The sequence below is a fragment of the Neovison vison genome, chromosome 6, assembly GCF_020171115.1.
Source record: "Neovison vison isolate M4711 chromosome 6, ASM_NN_V1, whole genome shotgun sequence".
In the NCBI taxonomy this organism is placed as follows: Eukaryota; Metazoa; Chordata; class Mammalia; order Carnivora; family Mustelidae; genus Neogale; species Neogale vison.
The window spans coordinates 70,269,248-70,286,037 of NC_058096.1; the positions used below are offsets into that span (position 1 = coordinate 70,269,248).

At 38.3% G+C, this 16,790-nt stretch overlaps 1 protein-coding gene across 2 annotated transcripts in view; it reads right to left on the reverse strand.

Moving 5' to 3' along the window:
- SLC9A9 (solute carrier family 9 member A9) overlaps window positions 1-16,790 on the reverse strand; it is a 686,028-nt gene that overhangs the window by 529,671 nt on the left and 139,567 nt on the right. For both annotated transcript variants that reach the window (XM_044251554.1, XM_044251552.1), the window contains one exon: window positions 3,235-3,437. In XM_044251554.1, the coding sequence (XP_044107489.1) occupies window positions 3,235-3,429 (195 nt within the window). In that variant the 5' untranslated portion in view covers window positions 3,430-3,437. The remainder of the gene's footprint in view (window positions 1-3,234; window positions 3,438-16,790) is intronic.

Consider the following 16,790-nt stretch of genomic DNA (forward strand, 5'->3'; position numbering starts at 1 on the left):
TTATCTTGGAGCAGCAGTGACACCATTGGTGTTAGGAGGTAGTGCAGCGGTGATGGCACCAGTGGTGGTGGTAGTGGCAGTGGTAGTAATAGCAGAAACAGTAATAGCAGCGCAATGGAAAGGGTTTTGTGGGAGATTCATTAGATACATCACCTCATTTAAATATTAAAACAACTCCACAAAATAGTTCTAATCCCTCCACTTTATAAATAAGAAAGCTGGAGTTCAAGGAACTTACTAAGGATATAAAAAAGATCTAACTGGTCCTGAGTTTTTTTTTTTCTATTTCACAGTATTACCTCCTTATAAGCCATTCAATGAACAAATGCTTTTTTGGAATACTTTTGCATCTGACATAGATTGGTTGAATAATTGATTGATATGAACAGCTGAATGCAGCGCAGAATTCCTGGTAAGAAAGCAAATCATGGGTTTTTTTTTTTTTTTTAATTTTCGCAGACTAACTAGGCACCCCCTACCAACATCAACATATAAGAAACAAATTGTGAATTAAAATATACTCTAGCCCCTTATAACAAGATCCTTTCCACTTAAACTCATCTAATATGGTTAAGTGTACCAGTGGATGCCTCTTTCTCCACCAGCAATGAGGGAAGGATTTACCCTGGGTACTGAGTCGCCTATTGCCAACCATGGATGCCTGGGGGGACAAGCGCTAATTATGACAAATGAGTCACATGATTTAGACATTAATCTAGAAAATACTTTAGCCAGTCAACGTCAATTAGACTTTTTATGTATTTAACTCATAATCTACTGAATGAAAAAACCAAGAAGACCCCAGCAACTTGGACATTTTCTCTTAACTCTTACCTTAGTTTTTCAAAAGCAAACACTGGAGTTTGGCTACTGGTAAAGGAATCCATATGTTAATAACACAGTAATAAAATTTCTGATCAGTTACCAGCAATCCCGCTGAAAAAAATTGCTATAGTAACAAGGATAATTATCAGCATCTTAGGGGGTCAACTGTTTTGTTTTATTTTTCCAGAGATTTTATTTATTTGACAGAAAGAGACACAGCAAGAGAGGGAACACAACAGGAGGAGTAGGAGAGGGGGAAGCAGGCTTCCCATCGAGCAGAGAGCCGGATGATGGGCTCAATCCCAGGACCCTGGGATCATGACCTGAGCCAAAGGCAGCCACTTAACAACTGAGCCACCCAGGTGCCCCTGAAAAGTATGTTTTAATTAAAATCCTATGCTGCCAACAAAGTCATTTAAAAATTATTTATTTTAAGATAGATAATTTTCCATTATCCATATGAACAGAAAGAATCATGTGGAAGAAATCATCCAAAACAGCAGAAGATCTAGAAGTTGCTATTTATTTCAGAAATACATTATTTAATTTGTTTTTTTGCATGTTTCAATTCACTTTTCTAAGTCTCATTTAGGCTAATATTATAGTTTGACTTTCCTGAGCCCTCATCAAGTGCTAGAAGGAAGTTAATCTAGAAATGTGCTAGTGGATGATAATGTGAAAAAAAAATATTAAAAATTATCTACTTTGAATGAGGAAAAATGACAGACCAAGTATCTCCTCTTTTACCCCAAAACTCTCAAAATGGAAACAAATAACTACATATTAAAAGAAAACTAAATCTGTATGAGTGAAAGTGCTAAAACAAACTTCCCTATTATCAAGGAAACTCTCAGGTCTGACTCAAAATATTCCAGAATGAGTCACATAAGATCCTGGTTCTTAGCATGTACTTGCATTGTTAAACACAAATTCACTTATTCCTTATTCCAAGGACTGATCCAGAACGCATAACATAATATAAGAGGTAATCTTGGGGCACCTGGGTGGCCCAGTCAGTTAAGCAATAGACTCATGGTTTTGGCTCAAGTCCAGATCTGAGATCCAGCTCTCGCTTACCCCTAACAGCAGGCTTGTGCTCAGCATGGAGTCAGCTTAAGACTTTCTCCCTCAGGATGCCTGGGTGGCTTAATCAGTTAAGCATCTGCTTTGGGTTTAGGTCATGATTCCAGAGACCTGGGATTGACTCTTGCTCAGCAGGGAGCCTGCTTCTCCCTCTGCCTTCTGCTCTAGTTTGGGCTTCTCTCTCTTTCTCTCTGATAAATAAATAAAAATCTTCAAAAAATAAAAAAATAAAAAAGATTCTCTCTCCCTCTCCCTTTGCTCTGCTCCCTTCTCTCTCCCTAAAATCAATAAATAAATCTTAAAAAAAAGAAAAAGGTAATCTTGTCTGTTTTCTGACCCAGAGTCCTGAGAGCAGAAGGAAACCTTCCAATAACTGAAACAGCTCACAAATTTACAAAAGCAAAACCATTTTTAAAAGAGGGGTCATGGGGGCACCTGGGTGTCTCAGATGACTAATAGTCTGCCTTTGGGTCAGATCATGATCTCTAGGTCCCAGGATTGAGCCCCTTGTCAGGCTCCCAACCCAGCAGGGGGTCTGCTTCTCCCTCTCTCTCTGCTTCTCCCCCTGTTTGTGCTCTCTTTCTCTGTTTCAAATGAATAAACAAAATCTTTAAAAAAATAAAATAACAGATGGGTCACTCCACAATTTTTCTTTTTCCTACCTAAGATTTCCTAACTAAACTGATGGGGTGACGATCTCTTGTGTCAGTGTATTTATAAACAGCCAAGTGGCTAGTGTTTTGTGTTGGCAGCCAAAAACCAGTCATCCTAAATCAAGGTTTATAGGTGCAGATTTTTTCACTTCCCCCTATATTCCTTTTGATTTAAAGGAGATTTGATCTGAGTAGCCAGCTGGCAATATATACAATGACATTTAGAACACATGTGTACGAACTTGAAACAAGTAGGGGCACTTGGATGGCTCAGTTGGTTTAAGCGACCAACTCTTGATTTTGGCTCAGGTCATGATCTCAGGATCTGAGATTGAGCCCCAAGTCTGTCCTGGGTGTGGAGTCTACTTAAGATTCTCTCTCTCCTTCCTTTGCCTCCCCACCCTTTCTCTCTCTCTTTAAAAATACAAAACAACAACAACAACAACAAAAACACAAAACAAGCTTGAAACAAGTATCATGAAAGAGAAGAATTATTATCTTTTTATTGAATGTACTGTGATTTGCAAAACAATTATATTAAATATACCCCCTTAGTCAACTAAATTGGCCCAATAGTGTGCTGTTTAAAAAGGACACATACATGTGTGTTAATATGTTGCATATGATGGCTCAATTATTTAAATAAAAATATATAACCAGATGGAATCCTTACCTTTTCAAGTATAGCATTGCCTTGGTGAGGATTGATGTTATGCTGGCTTATTTCTCTCTTGTATTTATATTCATAAACTTGGTCAGTGATATTAATCAGCAGAGTTGATGGACTGAAGGCCAGTTTTCCACAGTCATACACAGTTCCACTTTCAATATCTGTTGGTGCTGTAGCATATCGTAAAATTAATCCCATTATGAGGCCTAGAATAAAGAATAAACAATTACAATGGAGGAGCTGAATCTAAAATGTTCTATCAGATGCTTTTAAGTATATGATTTTGAACTTGTAGAAATAGTAGGAGATAAGTTTTTGTCCTTACCTGCCTTAGAAAATTGTTCACACTTCTAAAGATACCAGTTCAATAGATTACATTAAGATATTTGTGGTGTGGACACTATTGCTTAAATATCCAACACATATTCCCCTATTTTTCCTTTCCAATGGAGCCACAAATTTTGGAAAGAAAAGCTACCCACTTCTTCTACCCAAACAAATGCTTCAAGAAAACCTTTGCTTTTTTAACAGATACTGAGTAATCTGATCAGCCAGAAGATCAAATTTCTCAGAGAGTTTTTGCTCCACAAATCAGCACATATCTAAAACAGTGCCATTAAACTTAAATGAGGCACTTATATACCACAGTTGGGAAAGAAGTGTTATTCATTTTCTCCTTTGGGACATGACAGAGGCGATTTGTTCCCTACCCCCCCCAACACACTTTTTTTTTTGTCGCTGGCAGATATCCTATGACCTTGAAGGGATCCATCCCAGGGCATGGTCAACATATGGAGAATCTTAGGACCAAGATACAGACAGAACATAAGTCCTGATGATTTCACTGAACCACTGGAGCAACCTATTCTGGAGGTACCCTACTTCTAGGCTTCTTGTTATGTGATACAATGCATTCTTTAATTTTTTAAACAGCTTTAAAAAAAAAGACTTTATTTATTTGACAGAGAAAGAGAGATAGCGAGAGAGGGAACACAAGCAGGGGGAGTGGGATAGGGAGAAACAGGCTCCCCAGTGAGCAGGGAGCCCAGTGTGGGGGACCCTGCGATCATGACCTGACCCAAAGGCAGATGCTTAACAACTGAGTCTCCCAGGCATCTCTTTTTCAAACAACTTTGAATCAAGTTTCTGTCTACCTGTAGCAAATGCACTCTAAAGAGACAACATTCCTTTCAGTGAAGAGTTGAACCCAAGTAACAGTTCTTGACTTTTAAGTGTACATATGTACATGTTAGGATGCTCATGGTAATCTGGTGACTGTAAACTCCCCTAATACTTTGGATTTGTTACTAAATAGCAAAGAAACTTCAGAGGCCTATCCATTCCTCAATTTAAAATTTGGACTGATGTATGTGTTTTAGGATAAATCCACAATCTCCTCTTTAATAAAACACCAAATGTTTAAGGTTTTACCACTCCTGTGAATCCAGTCACCTAGCAGCCTTTGTTTATTTTATTAGTAATTATTTTTATTACTTTATTATTAGTATTTTCTAACTAACAAATAAATTAATAAATTAATAGAGTAATTAATAAAATTATGAATTTTCATTAATTACTTAATAATTTGAGGGTGCATATTTCGCACAAGACATATCTAGACTTAAAAATGCAGCACCAGTTTTATAGGAGGTCAAGTTTGTAAAATGCAAACCCTTAAGCAAACAATTATAATACAATGTGACATGTGCTATGACAGCTGGTAAGCCCTCTGTGTTATATGAGTATAAAGACAAAACACTCCAAAACCCTTTGAATGATGCAAAGCTTTAGATGAATCTTAAAAGGTCATATAAGATTTGTTGAAATAAGCTGAATCAGGGAATAAGTTGGGGTCCAGGCTGCACATGTGGATGGCAGTACATAACAGCAGAGACAGCTCAAAGATCCCATTGAGCTCTGTTCACCAATGTGTAGCAGAGTTGTCAGGAAAGGGGACACTCAGGCAGAGATTGTGTTTGCTGACTGTTTTGGGTCTGGCTGGGTTCTCACCAATGGAATATAAGCAAATGTGATATGTGTCACTTCTGGAATATAGCTTTGAATAAGTAGGTGAGTTTTCCTCTTCTCAGGTAGATGGGAAGGAAACAAAGGCCCTATAAGTAGACAGAGTCACCAGACTGAAGGAGCCTTGGTCCCTGAGATACCAGGTGGGGGAAAGCCATCTGCCAACCAGGAATACTTCATTGGACTATTATGTGAGTGAAAAGTTAACTTCTGTTGTGCTGTCACTGAAATTGTAGTGTTAATGTGTTAAACAACACCAGGATAATAACCTACTGGAGATTATGCATAAATACAAAAGGACTTAAGAAACATGGTAGATTTAGAGAGTCTATACTGGTGTGAGAAGAGAATAAATGGAGGAAGAGAAAGGTGAGAGAGAGAGAGAGAGAGAGAGAACTCTAGACCACAGACCAGAGGCAGAGGCCCAGTCATAAAGAAGATCCTTGGTCATGCTAAAAAGTTTTTATTTTTAACTCAGTGGTAATGTAGAACTATTGAAATATTTTAGGTAGGAGAATAAAACAATAAAATTTTTATGTAGGTGCTGTCACTTTGGCAATAATGTGGAGAACTAAAGAGAATGATGAGTGAGAATAAAAACGTATTTTATTTCAAGAATATTTTTACCTCCTTCTAGCTTCAGTATTTGGCCTACTCCTCCATCATAGTGCGAAATACTGTGTCCTAACCTTCGTTAGCAAGAGAAAATAAGTGATGGACACATAACCACCATGAGCGTCTGATCCACCATAGAACAGTGGGCAGACTTTCATGTGCCGTATCAAACGATTACAAGAAAACCAGACAGGAAAGAGAAGGTAAAACACATGTTCTACACTGCAAGTGGTTTAGGGTGCCTGTGAAGAACATCACTTTGCCAACACCCTTTGTCTAGGAAAGATTCATTTTCTAAGCTATTTGGCAGGTACCATGAGTGACTCTATGACCTGTGCTTTCTATTCAAGTGGGATATAAATAAGGGAAGCACAAGACACTATCTGCATGGGGCCTGAATACAGAGAACCTATATTAATACTGTTCAAAATTCCCAGAAGGTGAGCCACTTATTTTTGCAGTGTGCTTTCAGTACAATAACAAGTAAATATGAAATGCCCACTGTGTTTTTCCCAAGGAGGGAACTCCATTATTTGTCATAATGAGTGTCTCGTCCCTGGGCCGCTGTGGTTAAATTCATATAAGGCTTCAAAACCTAAATGGGCCTGCCTGCTCCTTAGTACCAGCTCTGGTCCCAGCTTTCAACAAGACACAGGCTGGAGTAAATGGAGAAAGCTGCTTCCCACCAGAGGTGACCAGATGGAAGAGCCATAATGATGAATGTCTCAGACACATCTCCCACTCTGAAGGACTGCAGTTCATCGATGGTCTCAGCTACTGTGTTCAGGAGTCCATGACCAAATTCACTGAGGCCAGCCAATGACTGAGTTTAGTAGGGGTACCACGGCAGGGAGGTGGGGCTGTTCTGAAGGGTCACCATGACTTAAGGATCCCCATCAGCCTTGCTAAACCTTTCTTAGAATTGTGCCATCACCTAAACATTTTCTTACCTAGCCTTTCTGCACCTTCTTCCTCCCTCCACAGACACTGCAGCTGCACCAAGATGTAACTGTCCCAGCATCCAAAAGCTCTCTTCCCATTTTCCCTCAAAAAAGTCCCCCCCAAGAAATCTTTCACACAACTAATCTCTTCCCTGTGTTTGTTTCTCAGAGGACCCAAATTAACACATGTGACAAAAGGCTCTAGTCAGATTTCTCCTCACCCCAAGTCTCAAGAGGAAGCAACATCTTGATATAAGGTGAAGGCCCTTGGGGAAACTGCAGCTGTACAGTGCACACAGTTAACCGACACATTTGCCGATCTGCACACTCCCACTGCAGTAGCTGCGGCTGAAAGATCCTTAATGTCTGAGGCCAGACACCCATCCATAGAGTCTATCGATGCTTCTAACAGCCAAACATCCACTCAGTGCTTTAGCCATATGCTGAAGTGAATATGGAGTGTCAAATTAATGCACTCCAGCACAATATTGCTTGAAAACAGGTGAGAGATAAAGTAGGACTGCTAGTAGGCAAAAAAAATTCTATCGAAGAGGGTTGTTTGTATACCCCCACAAAGGTATAGGATAAAGAAAGCACCAAGCACCTGTGCACAGAAGGAAAGAAGAGACTGGCTGCCGCAGTTTATGGATACAAACCACTGCTCTCATCGGTACGCCATGAGCCCCAGCCTTATCATCCCAGGAGAAAAAGAGGCAGCTTCCCCCAGCAAAGCAATACCATGCAAAGGCCTGGTTCTAGTTTATATTCTCACAAGCATGACACTTCCCTGGGCTCTGACCCCTAGCCAGCTGGTGGCATCACCTTCTCCAAGCACAAATTCTAGTCCAGATATATGCCCTGCTCCTGCCTACATGTTTGGGCATTTGGGCAACTAGGAGGGCAGTAGCATAGATGTGCTCTCGAGTGAACCCTGACCTCTTCCTAACAGCCCACAAGCCCCAGGATGGATCCTGGACAATATACCTCATTCCTAAACCACTCATAGTCCTACAAATTCCATCTCAAGTTCTACCTATGGAGGCCCATGCTCTGATGCAGCCGGTTCTCAATGAATTCCCTCATCTTTGAGTTTTTATAGCACTCACAGTTTAAACCACACCCTTTCTGGCCCAATTTTATAAAGCCTTACATTGTTCAACACTGCTTTGTGGATGTTGGCTTTGTCTCACCCACTAGACAATGAGACTGTTTAGGGCAGAGACTCCGTGTTATTCTTCAACTCTGTTTCCTTCAAAAAAGCTACACTTTAGGCAGAATTATAACCCAACTTTCTCTAAGTCCACAAACTCTCTTGGAGACAAGAAGAAAGAGGTCTTCCAAGCTCATGTAGTTGGTCAGTGAACAACATTTTAAAATGTCACATGTAAGAAATATCACACCGAGCGCTGTGATGTTCCTGTCCTTGCATAGCTTGCAGTGTAATCGCCCATAGCAGATGCCGGGCAGGCAACTGACATGATGATGTTTGTAGGAGAAGAAAGGAGGGAAGAAGGAAGAAAGAGCCTCATGGGCACTCAGAATGAGAAACATTTAGGAATATGACCCTTGTCTTTCTGAACTGGCTTTCACTTCATGCTCCACATTGAAAATATAAGAAAACTCCCCTCCCTCCTTCCCTCATTCTGCTTTCATGCCACAGACACACAAGACATTGTTCTAAGACATGGGAGAATTATAAAAATGAATAAAATATGGCCCTAACCCTAAAAGATTAAAATATTTTAAACTACCAGGCCTTTTCCTCTTCCCAATCTGTGATCCTGATTTCCAATAAGTATAAGGTATGAGTATTTCCTAAGTCTCTTCTATTAATCCTGTGTTTCATAACCAATCCACCTGCATCTTACTGACAGTCATTCTACATGATGCTGAAGCATCTCCCTAAAGGGGCTTTTCTTAGAGAAATATGGATGGGCATTTACTTTTATATATAATGATTATATTTGTACATAATGTAACAGATCACAGAATGGTTTTGAAAAAACAGTGTTAAAATCTCTCTGGCTGTGTTCAGACCTATGACTGGGTTCATACACTATCACACGCACTGCCACATTGCATGGCTTGTCTCAGCAGGCTCCCTTCAGATTATTTTTCTGTAGGAGTGGTACTCCCCTTGAGTCATATGATGCAATAAGACCATCCCTACACATGTATCTAATCTGACTAGCCCATAGTTATATATTTCAATGCTACATGATATTAAAGAGAGTTTAGAAGCCTAAAACAAATATATGTATTTAATATGTAAAGACTGAAGAAGAAATGAGTTTTGTAGTTCTTTCATTCTGTATGCATGGAGTGGCTACCAAGAATAATCTAGATAAACGAAGCATTGCCCCTTACTAAAACAAGAAGATAAATCCTTAAACTATATATTATATATCAACTTGATTAGTGTATCAGACACAGCTGATTGCCAATCCAGCATTCATCCCCCTGCTTTTCCCAACAAAGCCCTGATTTGTTCAGCTATCACAACCTCCTCACACAGCAATGTACTGAGGGTAAGTTGACTTCTTCAGCTCTAACAGTGTTCCCATTCCCCTTGCTGGTAATTGGTACTAGAACGGCATGTGACTCTATTCCAGTTGATAAAAAGTGAAGGGAAGCTGGCTAGGGAGCTTCTTAGAAAAGCTTTGATATCCTAAGGGAGAGAGAGAGTAGTGATGAGTTCCTTCCTTCCTTCGGATATTATTGGGCCTGGATATTATTAGGATACCAGGAACTTCTGTACTTACCTGATGTTAATCAGCATTTGGAATAGCAAAGAGAAGAAAAGGAAAGAAGCTGGGTCCTTGATGACAATAATGGGCTCCTAAATCAACAGCCCTGAAGACTATTCTTCTCTGGAGTTCTATTTGTGGAGGATAATAAATGTCTTTACCGCTTAAGTCTGTTTCAGTCAAGCGTTCTGTTATTAGCAACTGAATGCAAACTATTTTTTTAAACGAGTAAATGTATAAAGTCCTAAGGAACCCTAAAGGAAAGACCAACTAAAACTCCACACCCCAATGTTAGGGAAGGTCTCACACAGGAGATTCTTAAGGATGTGTAGGAATTCTCCAGGTAGAATAGAGGGCAAGAACTTTCTAGGAAAAGTATTCAGAAATCAGTGAGCATGTTGCTAATCAGGCACACGAAGGAGTTTGGGATGGTTAACTAGGGCAACTGAGATCAAGGGCCCCAGCACAGCTGAGAAACAGAAAGGAAGTTCAAGAGGGAGAGACAGTTGGCAAAAAGGTCTCGAGAAAGAATGGTAAGAGGTTTCTTGTTAGGAAAAAGATATGCTGTGTTTTTCAGCTAAGGAAACAGCATTAGGAGACAGTTATCTGAAGGGAGAAATGAGAATTAAGATATGGTGAGGACATGGAGAGGAAGTTAACATCAGAATTTGTCTATATTTACATGAGGAAGAATTTAGCAAAGGAATTTGAGTACAGGAGTTTTAAGGTGACAGTTATAAAATTAAGCCAAGGAAGACCATTGTTTACCATTACCAGGACTTGTTACAGTGGGGGACTCTTCAAAGTAGGGAATCTAATATAATATTTCAGTCACCCAGGTTCAAAAAATATGTACTGGGGATTCAAAAATGTGGAAATAAAGAAGGAAAGGGTGTGACAAATATTGTAAGGAAGCCAAATCAGTGGACACCAATTAACTGTCTGCAAGTTAGTATTCACAAATATTAGACTTTAAGTGTCATCTTCACAATTTTTCCCTTTTACTTGATAGTTATCTACCTCCTCCATCATATCAAAGTCTTCATCAGAATAGTGATTTAGAAAGATGATATGGGCTTGAATTTCAAATGCTAAATGCATTTCCTAACGTTTTTCTGTTGGCACTTTAGTCTTACCCTGAGCTTAATCACAGAACCGAAAGTAAAAATATACAATGCTCTCTGATTATTTAGGGATTTCATTCCTTCTCTGCCCTCCCACCAATCTTCTAAATTCAAAGGACTAAAGGAAAGTGTGGGTGTTGCTAAAAGGGACACAATTTATTGCTTTATGCTGGCTCATTAACAACTTGCTTTGGTGAAGAAAAAAATCCTCTAAGGGTTTCAGAATAGGTCTGGGGCACCTTCCAGTAAAAGTATCCATGATGTTCCAAGGTGGAAAGGGGTTCATGAACCTATTCCACCTTTGGATGCCTCCTTCCAAGTTCTGTCTTCTCACAGGTTAGAGTCACATGGGAAATAATAGAAAGACCTGGCGATCAGATCTTCTACCATGGTAGGGTGTCCACTGTTTATCTCCATCTTTGGTGGATACTAAACAACACACAGAGGCACTCACACATATACACAGCACACATTTCATACCACTCTGGGGTTCCTAACATGGGATTATAGATAACTTTCTAGAAACTATCTCGTTTACCAGCTTGTACATAGCTAACACCCTTCTTTACAATTGTTTTAGGAAGTTTACAGAAGAAATGTAGAGATAGAGATATCTAATTAGCCATATACTGACTAAAACAAAATGATTTCTTATCTTATAAAGTTCATACAAAACAATCTATTTTTTCCTTAAGCCGGAGGGAGAAATATTATAAAAACAATAAATAGTAAAAGAGCAGGAGGGGTAGGGAACTCTCTAATAAGTGAAGATTTTCTCCCAACCCCCCATTCAGCTTAGGAGGACAATGGAGAAAGAGGAAAGACAGAAGGAAGTAAAGGAGACAAAACTAGGAACCACTATATTCAGCTCTATTTTCCTAGTGAAGTCGTTCTTAAACTCTAATGCATTAGGAATCTCTGGAAGATTTGTTAAACACAGACTGCTGCATTCTGCCCCAAGTTTCCTACTCAGTAGGCCTGGGTTGCGGCCCACATATTTTCATTTCTAAAAAGTTCTCAGGTGGTGCTGACACTGTGAGAAGCACCTTTGTATGAGACAACAAATAGTTCCTACCATTAGGACTGCCATTGCAGTCACAGAACCCTGTCAAAGTCCATGCCACCAGATTCATTCATACAGGTTTCAAACAGCATGGAGAGTCCAGAAGCATAATTAAAGATTCTACCTTCAGTCCCTTCCAAAAATTCAATTCAATTAAACTAACATCTGATGAAAGCCTATTTTGCATGATTCATGAGAACAAGGTATTTACAGTAACTTCTCCACCCATTCTGACAGCCACAGACATTTAAAACCAGAGGGACTGTAGACTTGCAATACCGCTTTCCCTGATGCTGCGGCAGGTGTTTCCAGGGCAGCCTCATCCCTCTTCCTGGGACATTTTAACCTAGCTTCTTGGCATGGCTTCATGTTCACAATACTGCTCTCACTCTATTTCCCACACTGGGCTTTTTATTATGATAGAATAATACTTCTGAGGCCTTAAGGTAAAAACAACAACAACAAAAAACAAAAACAAAACCAAAACTTGACTACTTGCCTCCTTCCCCAATCTTTCCCCACCCCTGACTACACATTAGCATCAGACTTTGGTGAGAGGACAAACTTTGAGAGCCCTAGCTTTCAAAATGGTCTTGTCAGTTATTCTGCGAACCTTTGGCCAAAGTTGTAAAATTTCCGAGCTTCTTTGTCCTTGCATGCAAACTGAAGATCATTGTATTTTGCGTGGATGTGGTAAGGATTAGCAATAATATTTACAATTAGATATCTCGGTCTCTATCTTTCTTCTGTAAACTTCCTAAAATACTATCACCTGGCACAGAGTAGACATTTATTAAATAATAACAACTCTCCCAGGGCTAGGTGTGTGAAAGGACATGGGTTTTATGGTCCTGGGCTTAAAGCTTGGCCCCATTACCAGCAAGTCATTTCATGTCTCTGAGGGTTAGTTTCCTCTTTTGTAATGTGAAAATGATAATATCTCCTCCACAACACACACCTGCACACACAAACACCCAGGTTTGTGATACCCTGGAGTCACATGGAGCCAAACTACCAAGGTTTGAGTCCCAGTTGTGGCATTTTGTAGATCTGTGAACTTAGGGAGTTATACTTGATTTTTGGTGCCTCAGTTTCCCCATCTAAAGAAAGGTTGTTGTGAGGACTATACGACTGAACATAAGTAAAGCTGTATGGCAAAACAGTTCACATTGTAAACACTAATTGTGGTAACTATTTTTACTATTATATTTTGATATAAGTTTCACAAATGTTAGTTCTTTGTATCTCTACTTCCCTAGCCATATAATTTTAATCCAACTTAGACTACATATAATGTCTCCATAAATAGTTTGAATCATAGATTCATTTTCTTGATATGTTTACTTCTTACTTAGCCTTTAATATCCTGAGGGAGGATGTTCTGAGGTACCACAAGAGTTTGCACTCAGGGCTTCCTCTGTAGCTCCTTAGAGATTCAGAAGCACAACAGAATGTATAGGAGGTCATTTTCTTAAAATCAACTTTTGAAAACCTACAGAGAGGAATGTGCCTTGAACTTTTGTACTTTTTCAACATTTATCTGGCTAACGCTTTATAGCACGGAAAACCTTGTCCTCTGAAGCTCCTTAAAGTCAACCTTTTACACTAAAGGGAGAGTCAAGTTCAGTTCACTGGGCTCTTAATCCTAATTACCTGTCCTACAGATTTCTTCAAATTAAACCAGAAGCATTCTGATTTTCACATGACATGCATCCATGAACCCCTGAGTTTTCAACCTGCTCTCTCTGTTCTGATGATATAACTTGCTCTCCTTACTTTTCTGACAGGAATTCAATAAGATTTACTGAGCACTCATTACAAAATCAGAGCAGAACTGAAAGCAGTAAGAATGGTGAAAAAACACTAACTAAATTCCTGTCTGGGAGGGTTCTGGGAAGAAAGTTACTGATTTGGGTTGGAATGGCTTTATGGCTGAAGTTAGTCTTGGCCTAAATTTTGAAGGACCTTGAAGTTGGAAGGGTAGAAGGGTGTTTTCATTTCTTCCTCATTTGACAGATGAGACAAGTAAGGTCAGAGATTAAGTCACTTGCCCAAAGTAATGCATCTAGCTACTGGAAGAAAAAAAAAGAAAGAAAGAAAGAAAGAAAGAGAGAGAGAGAGAGAGAGAAAGAAAGAAAGAAAGAAAATCCTTGGGATTAAAAGCCCAAATTCCCCAAAAGAGCATCCAATGCTTTCTCTGTAAAGCAAACCACGTTTGAGTGAGTACAAAGCCTCAGAAGGGCCTTCCAGACAGGGGGAGGAGTGCAAAGTGGTAATAAACATCTTTTATAGGCCTGGCAGCCAAGAAGGTAGTGCTGGACTGGAGAGGAGCAACATGGATCAGGAGGGTGGAGACACATCTTGTTGAGCAGCACAATTTCACCCTGAGGAACCTCCTAGCAGTGATATGATGAATTTAATGCCCTCTGATTTTTCAAGAAACATTGCTTTTAAAATCTTAGTGATTCGTCATATAACTATATTATCTATAAATTTTTTTAAAAACATGCTATTGAGTAAATTATTTAACTCTATTATATTGTTAAGTGTACTGTTAGACCTAGTTTACCTAGTTCAACATGACATAGTTTAAAGAATTCAAAACCTAAATTTTATGGCTTGGAATTTTCCTTCTGTCTACTAAACAGGGAGCAAATTTTCACATGAGTTCAGAGAGTGCCCCTTAGAGTGTAAGGCCATAGAATCAAAGATAGAATTCTAAGAGGTTTAAATTGTTCTGTCCCTAAGCTTAGATCCCAAACCTCAAATATATAGCATTATGAATGTCCTCTAAAGTATGAGAGCCCCCAGTGAAGTGTAACGAAATTCTTAATGTTATCGGGGAACAAGGAGCAATTTTCCTTTTATGAACAATGAACATGGGATACAGGGCCCTAAGTGAGCGGCACTAAGTGAGTGCACCAGCTGCTGTCAATCAATATTTTGACCATTAATAGTCATTTAAGCTATTAGTCCCATTTAAGTGAATATCATCATTGCTTAGCTATTAAGCCAGTTATAGATTCCGATCCTGAATTTTGAAATAATGAGAGCCATAGAATGTCATAAGACAAAATTACCCATTACTGTTCCTCATGAAGTAAAGATATGGTTATCATGCTGCCACTCATTTTCAAAAGCATCTTAGGACCCTTCATATAAAAAAAAAAGATATTTTTCAATAATAGATTATTTGTAGTTGGAGTACCAGATTTATCTCTAATGAACACAGAATCAGACCAAACACTACACATGACTTTTCTTGGCTTTATACAACCTTTCATATGACATCTTCAGGTTAACAACTTTGAAATTGTTTCTAACAAAAACTGTGAGAGCAGTTAAATGTTCTGTTTGATAACTTTTACTCCTACTTTTCTTTAACTGCTCATTTCCTAAGCCCCTGCTCCTTAGAATTTTTAAGTTGGATTCCTGATATACTAATAAAAGTATTAACATCTATTGTGTCTTCTAAAGGACTTTAGACATTTCAGCAGAATACCAGCAGAAAGGCAGGATGTCTTTAGTAGAGATGGAGGTTGAATTTCAATTTAGCAGCTAATTACATGACCTTCACCTCAATAAGTTTTCCTTTCCTTGTCTGAAATTAAGATGTGGAATTATCATCTCAAGACTTCCTCCCAATTCATGAATTTCAAATTCATTTTTAGGTGCTGGGCACTTTATTCACTTGGCATTTCCTTTCCCCTTCTCATTTAAATGTGTTTATTAGAATGTCCAATCTTGTTCCCTGTTGTAGTCTCAGACTATTTTATCACTGACAGAAAGTCAGTTATAACATTTCAGGTATAACATTTAGATCATGCCTGAAGAAGAATATTATATGTCATTAATGTCATCCATATGGACTATCTTCAGAGACTTTTGGTAAAAGATCTTTTATGAAAAATAGGAACCAACCTTATTAGACATATGTATAGATGTATAAGAGCACATGGACCTTGCTATGTGTGGCTATTCAGTTTGGGTGAAGTTACTTCACTGTTCTGAAATTTAGTTTCTTCCTCTGTAAAATGAGGAACTGGAGAAGATAACCTCTCAGAGTCCCTTAAATTTCAACAATTATAATTCTATATGAACAAAAAATTAAACAATACTAAAATATTATATATTTTATTTATATAGTTTTATTTATATAGTTTATTTATATATTATATAGTTTATTTATATAGTTATATATATTATATAGTTTATTTATATAGTTTAAGATAACTCAAGGATACTCAGAATTCTCATAAAGGAATACTTATGCATATACATGCACATTTTCCTAATTTTTTAAAGTTTTATTCATTTATTTTAGATAGCTAGAGAGAGAGCATGAGTGGGGGGAGAGGCAAAGGGAGAATGATGGAGAGAGAAGCAGACTCTGGGCTCAATGTGGAGCCCAACATATGGCGATCTCATGACCCTGGGATCATGACCTGAACCGAAATGAAGTGTCAGCCACTTAACCAACTCAACAACCCAAGCGTTCCTGTTTTCATAATCTTTGTAATCATTTTATTTTGCATTGTGTCAGAATTTGCTTTTAATAACTTATAAATAAAAAGTTTATGAAGGAACAAAAATCAGACAACTTAATCCCACTCTTATTGACCATAAGCCTTAAGAATAGCAATTTAAAGAAATACTATCTGAACTATTGTGCAATGTGCTAATATTTTATGATTTGAACCGCAACTTCAAAGCATTTCATGAAGTTTTGAGAATTAAAGATAATCTGAGATTTTTTTCAGGCTCAAAAGTAAAAGTTGCATTTATGTATTGTGAGTAAAAAGTATGGTCAATTTTAGTTAAGTCATCAAAATTTAATCAAAAGTTTTACAAAACAGTATCTCCATGATAGATAAGCTGATATTGGCAAAATGAGCCATAGTTTAATTAAATTCAGTGCTATGAAGAAATCTTTTCTTATTAGAAGGTTTATAATTTTAAAATCTGTGTTGTTTTGCAAAACCATATGCAGCCCTTTAATATAATGCCCAGAATTACATTGTTTCTGGCTTCTCAGATTACATCC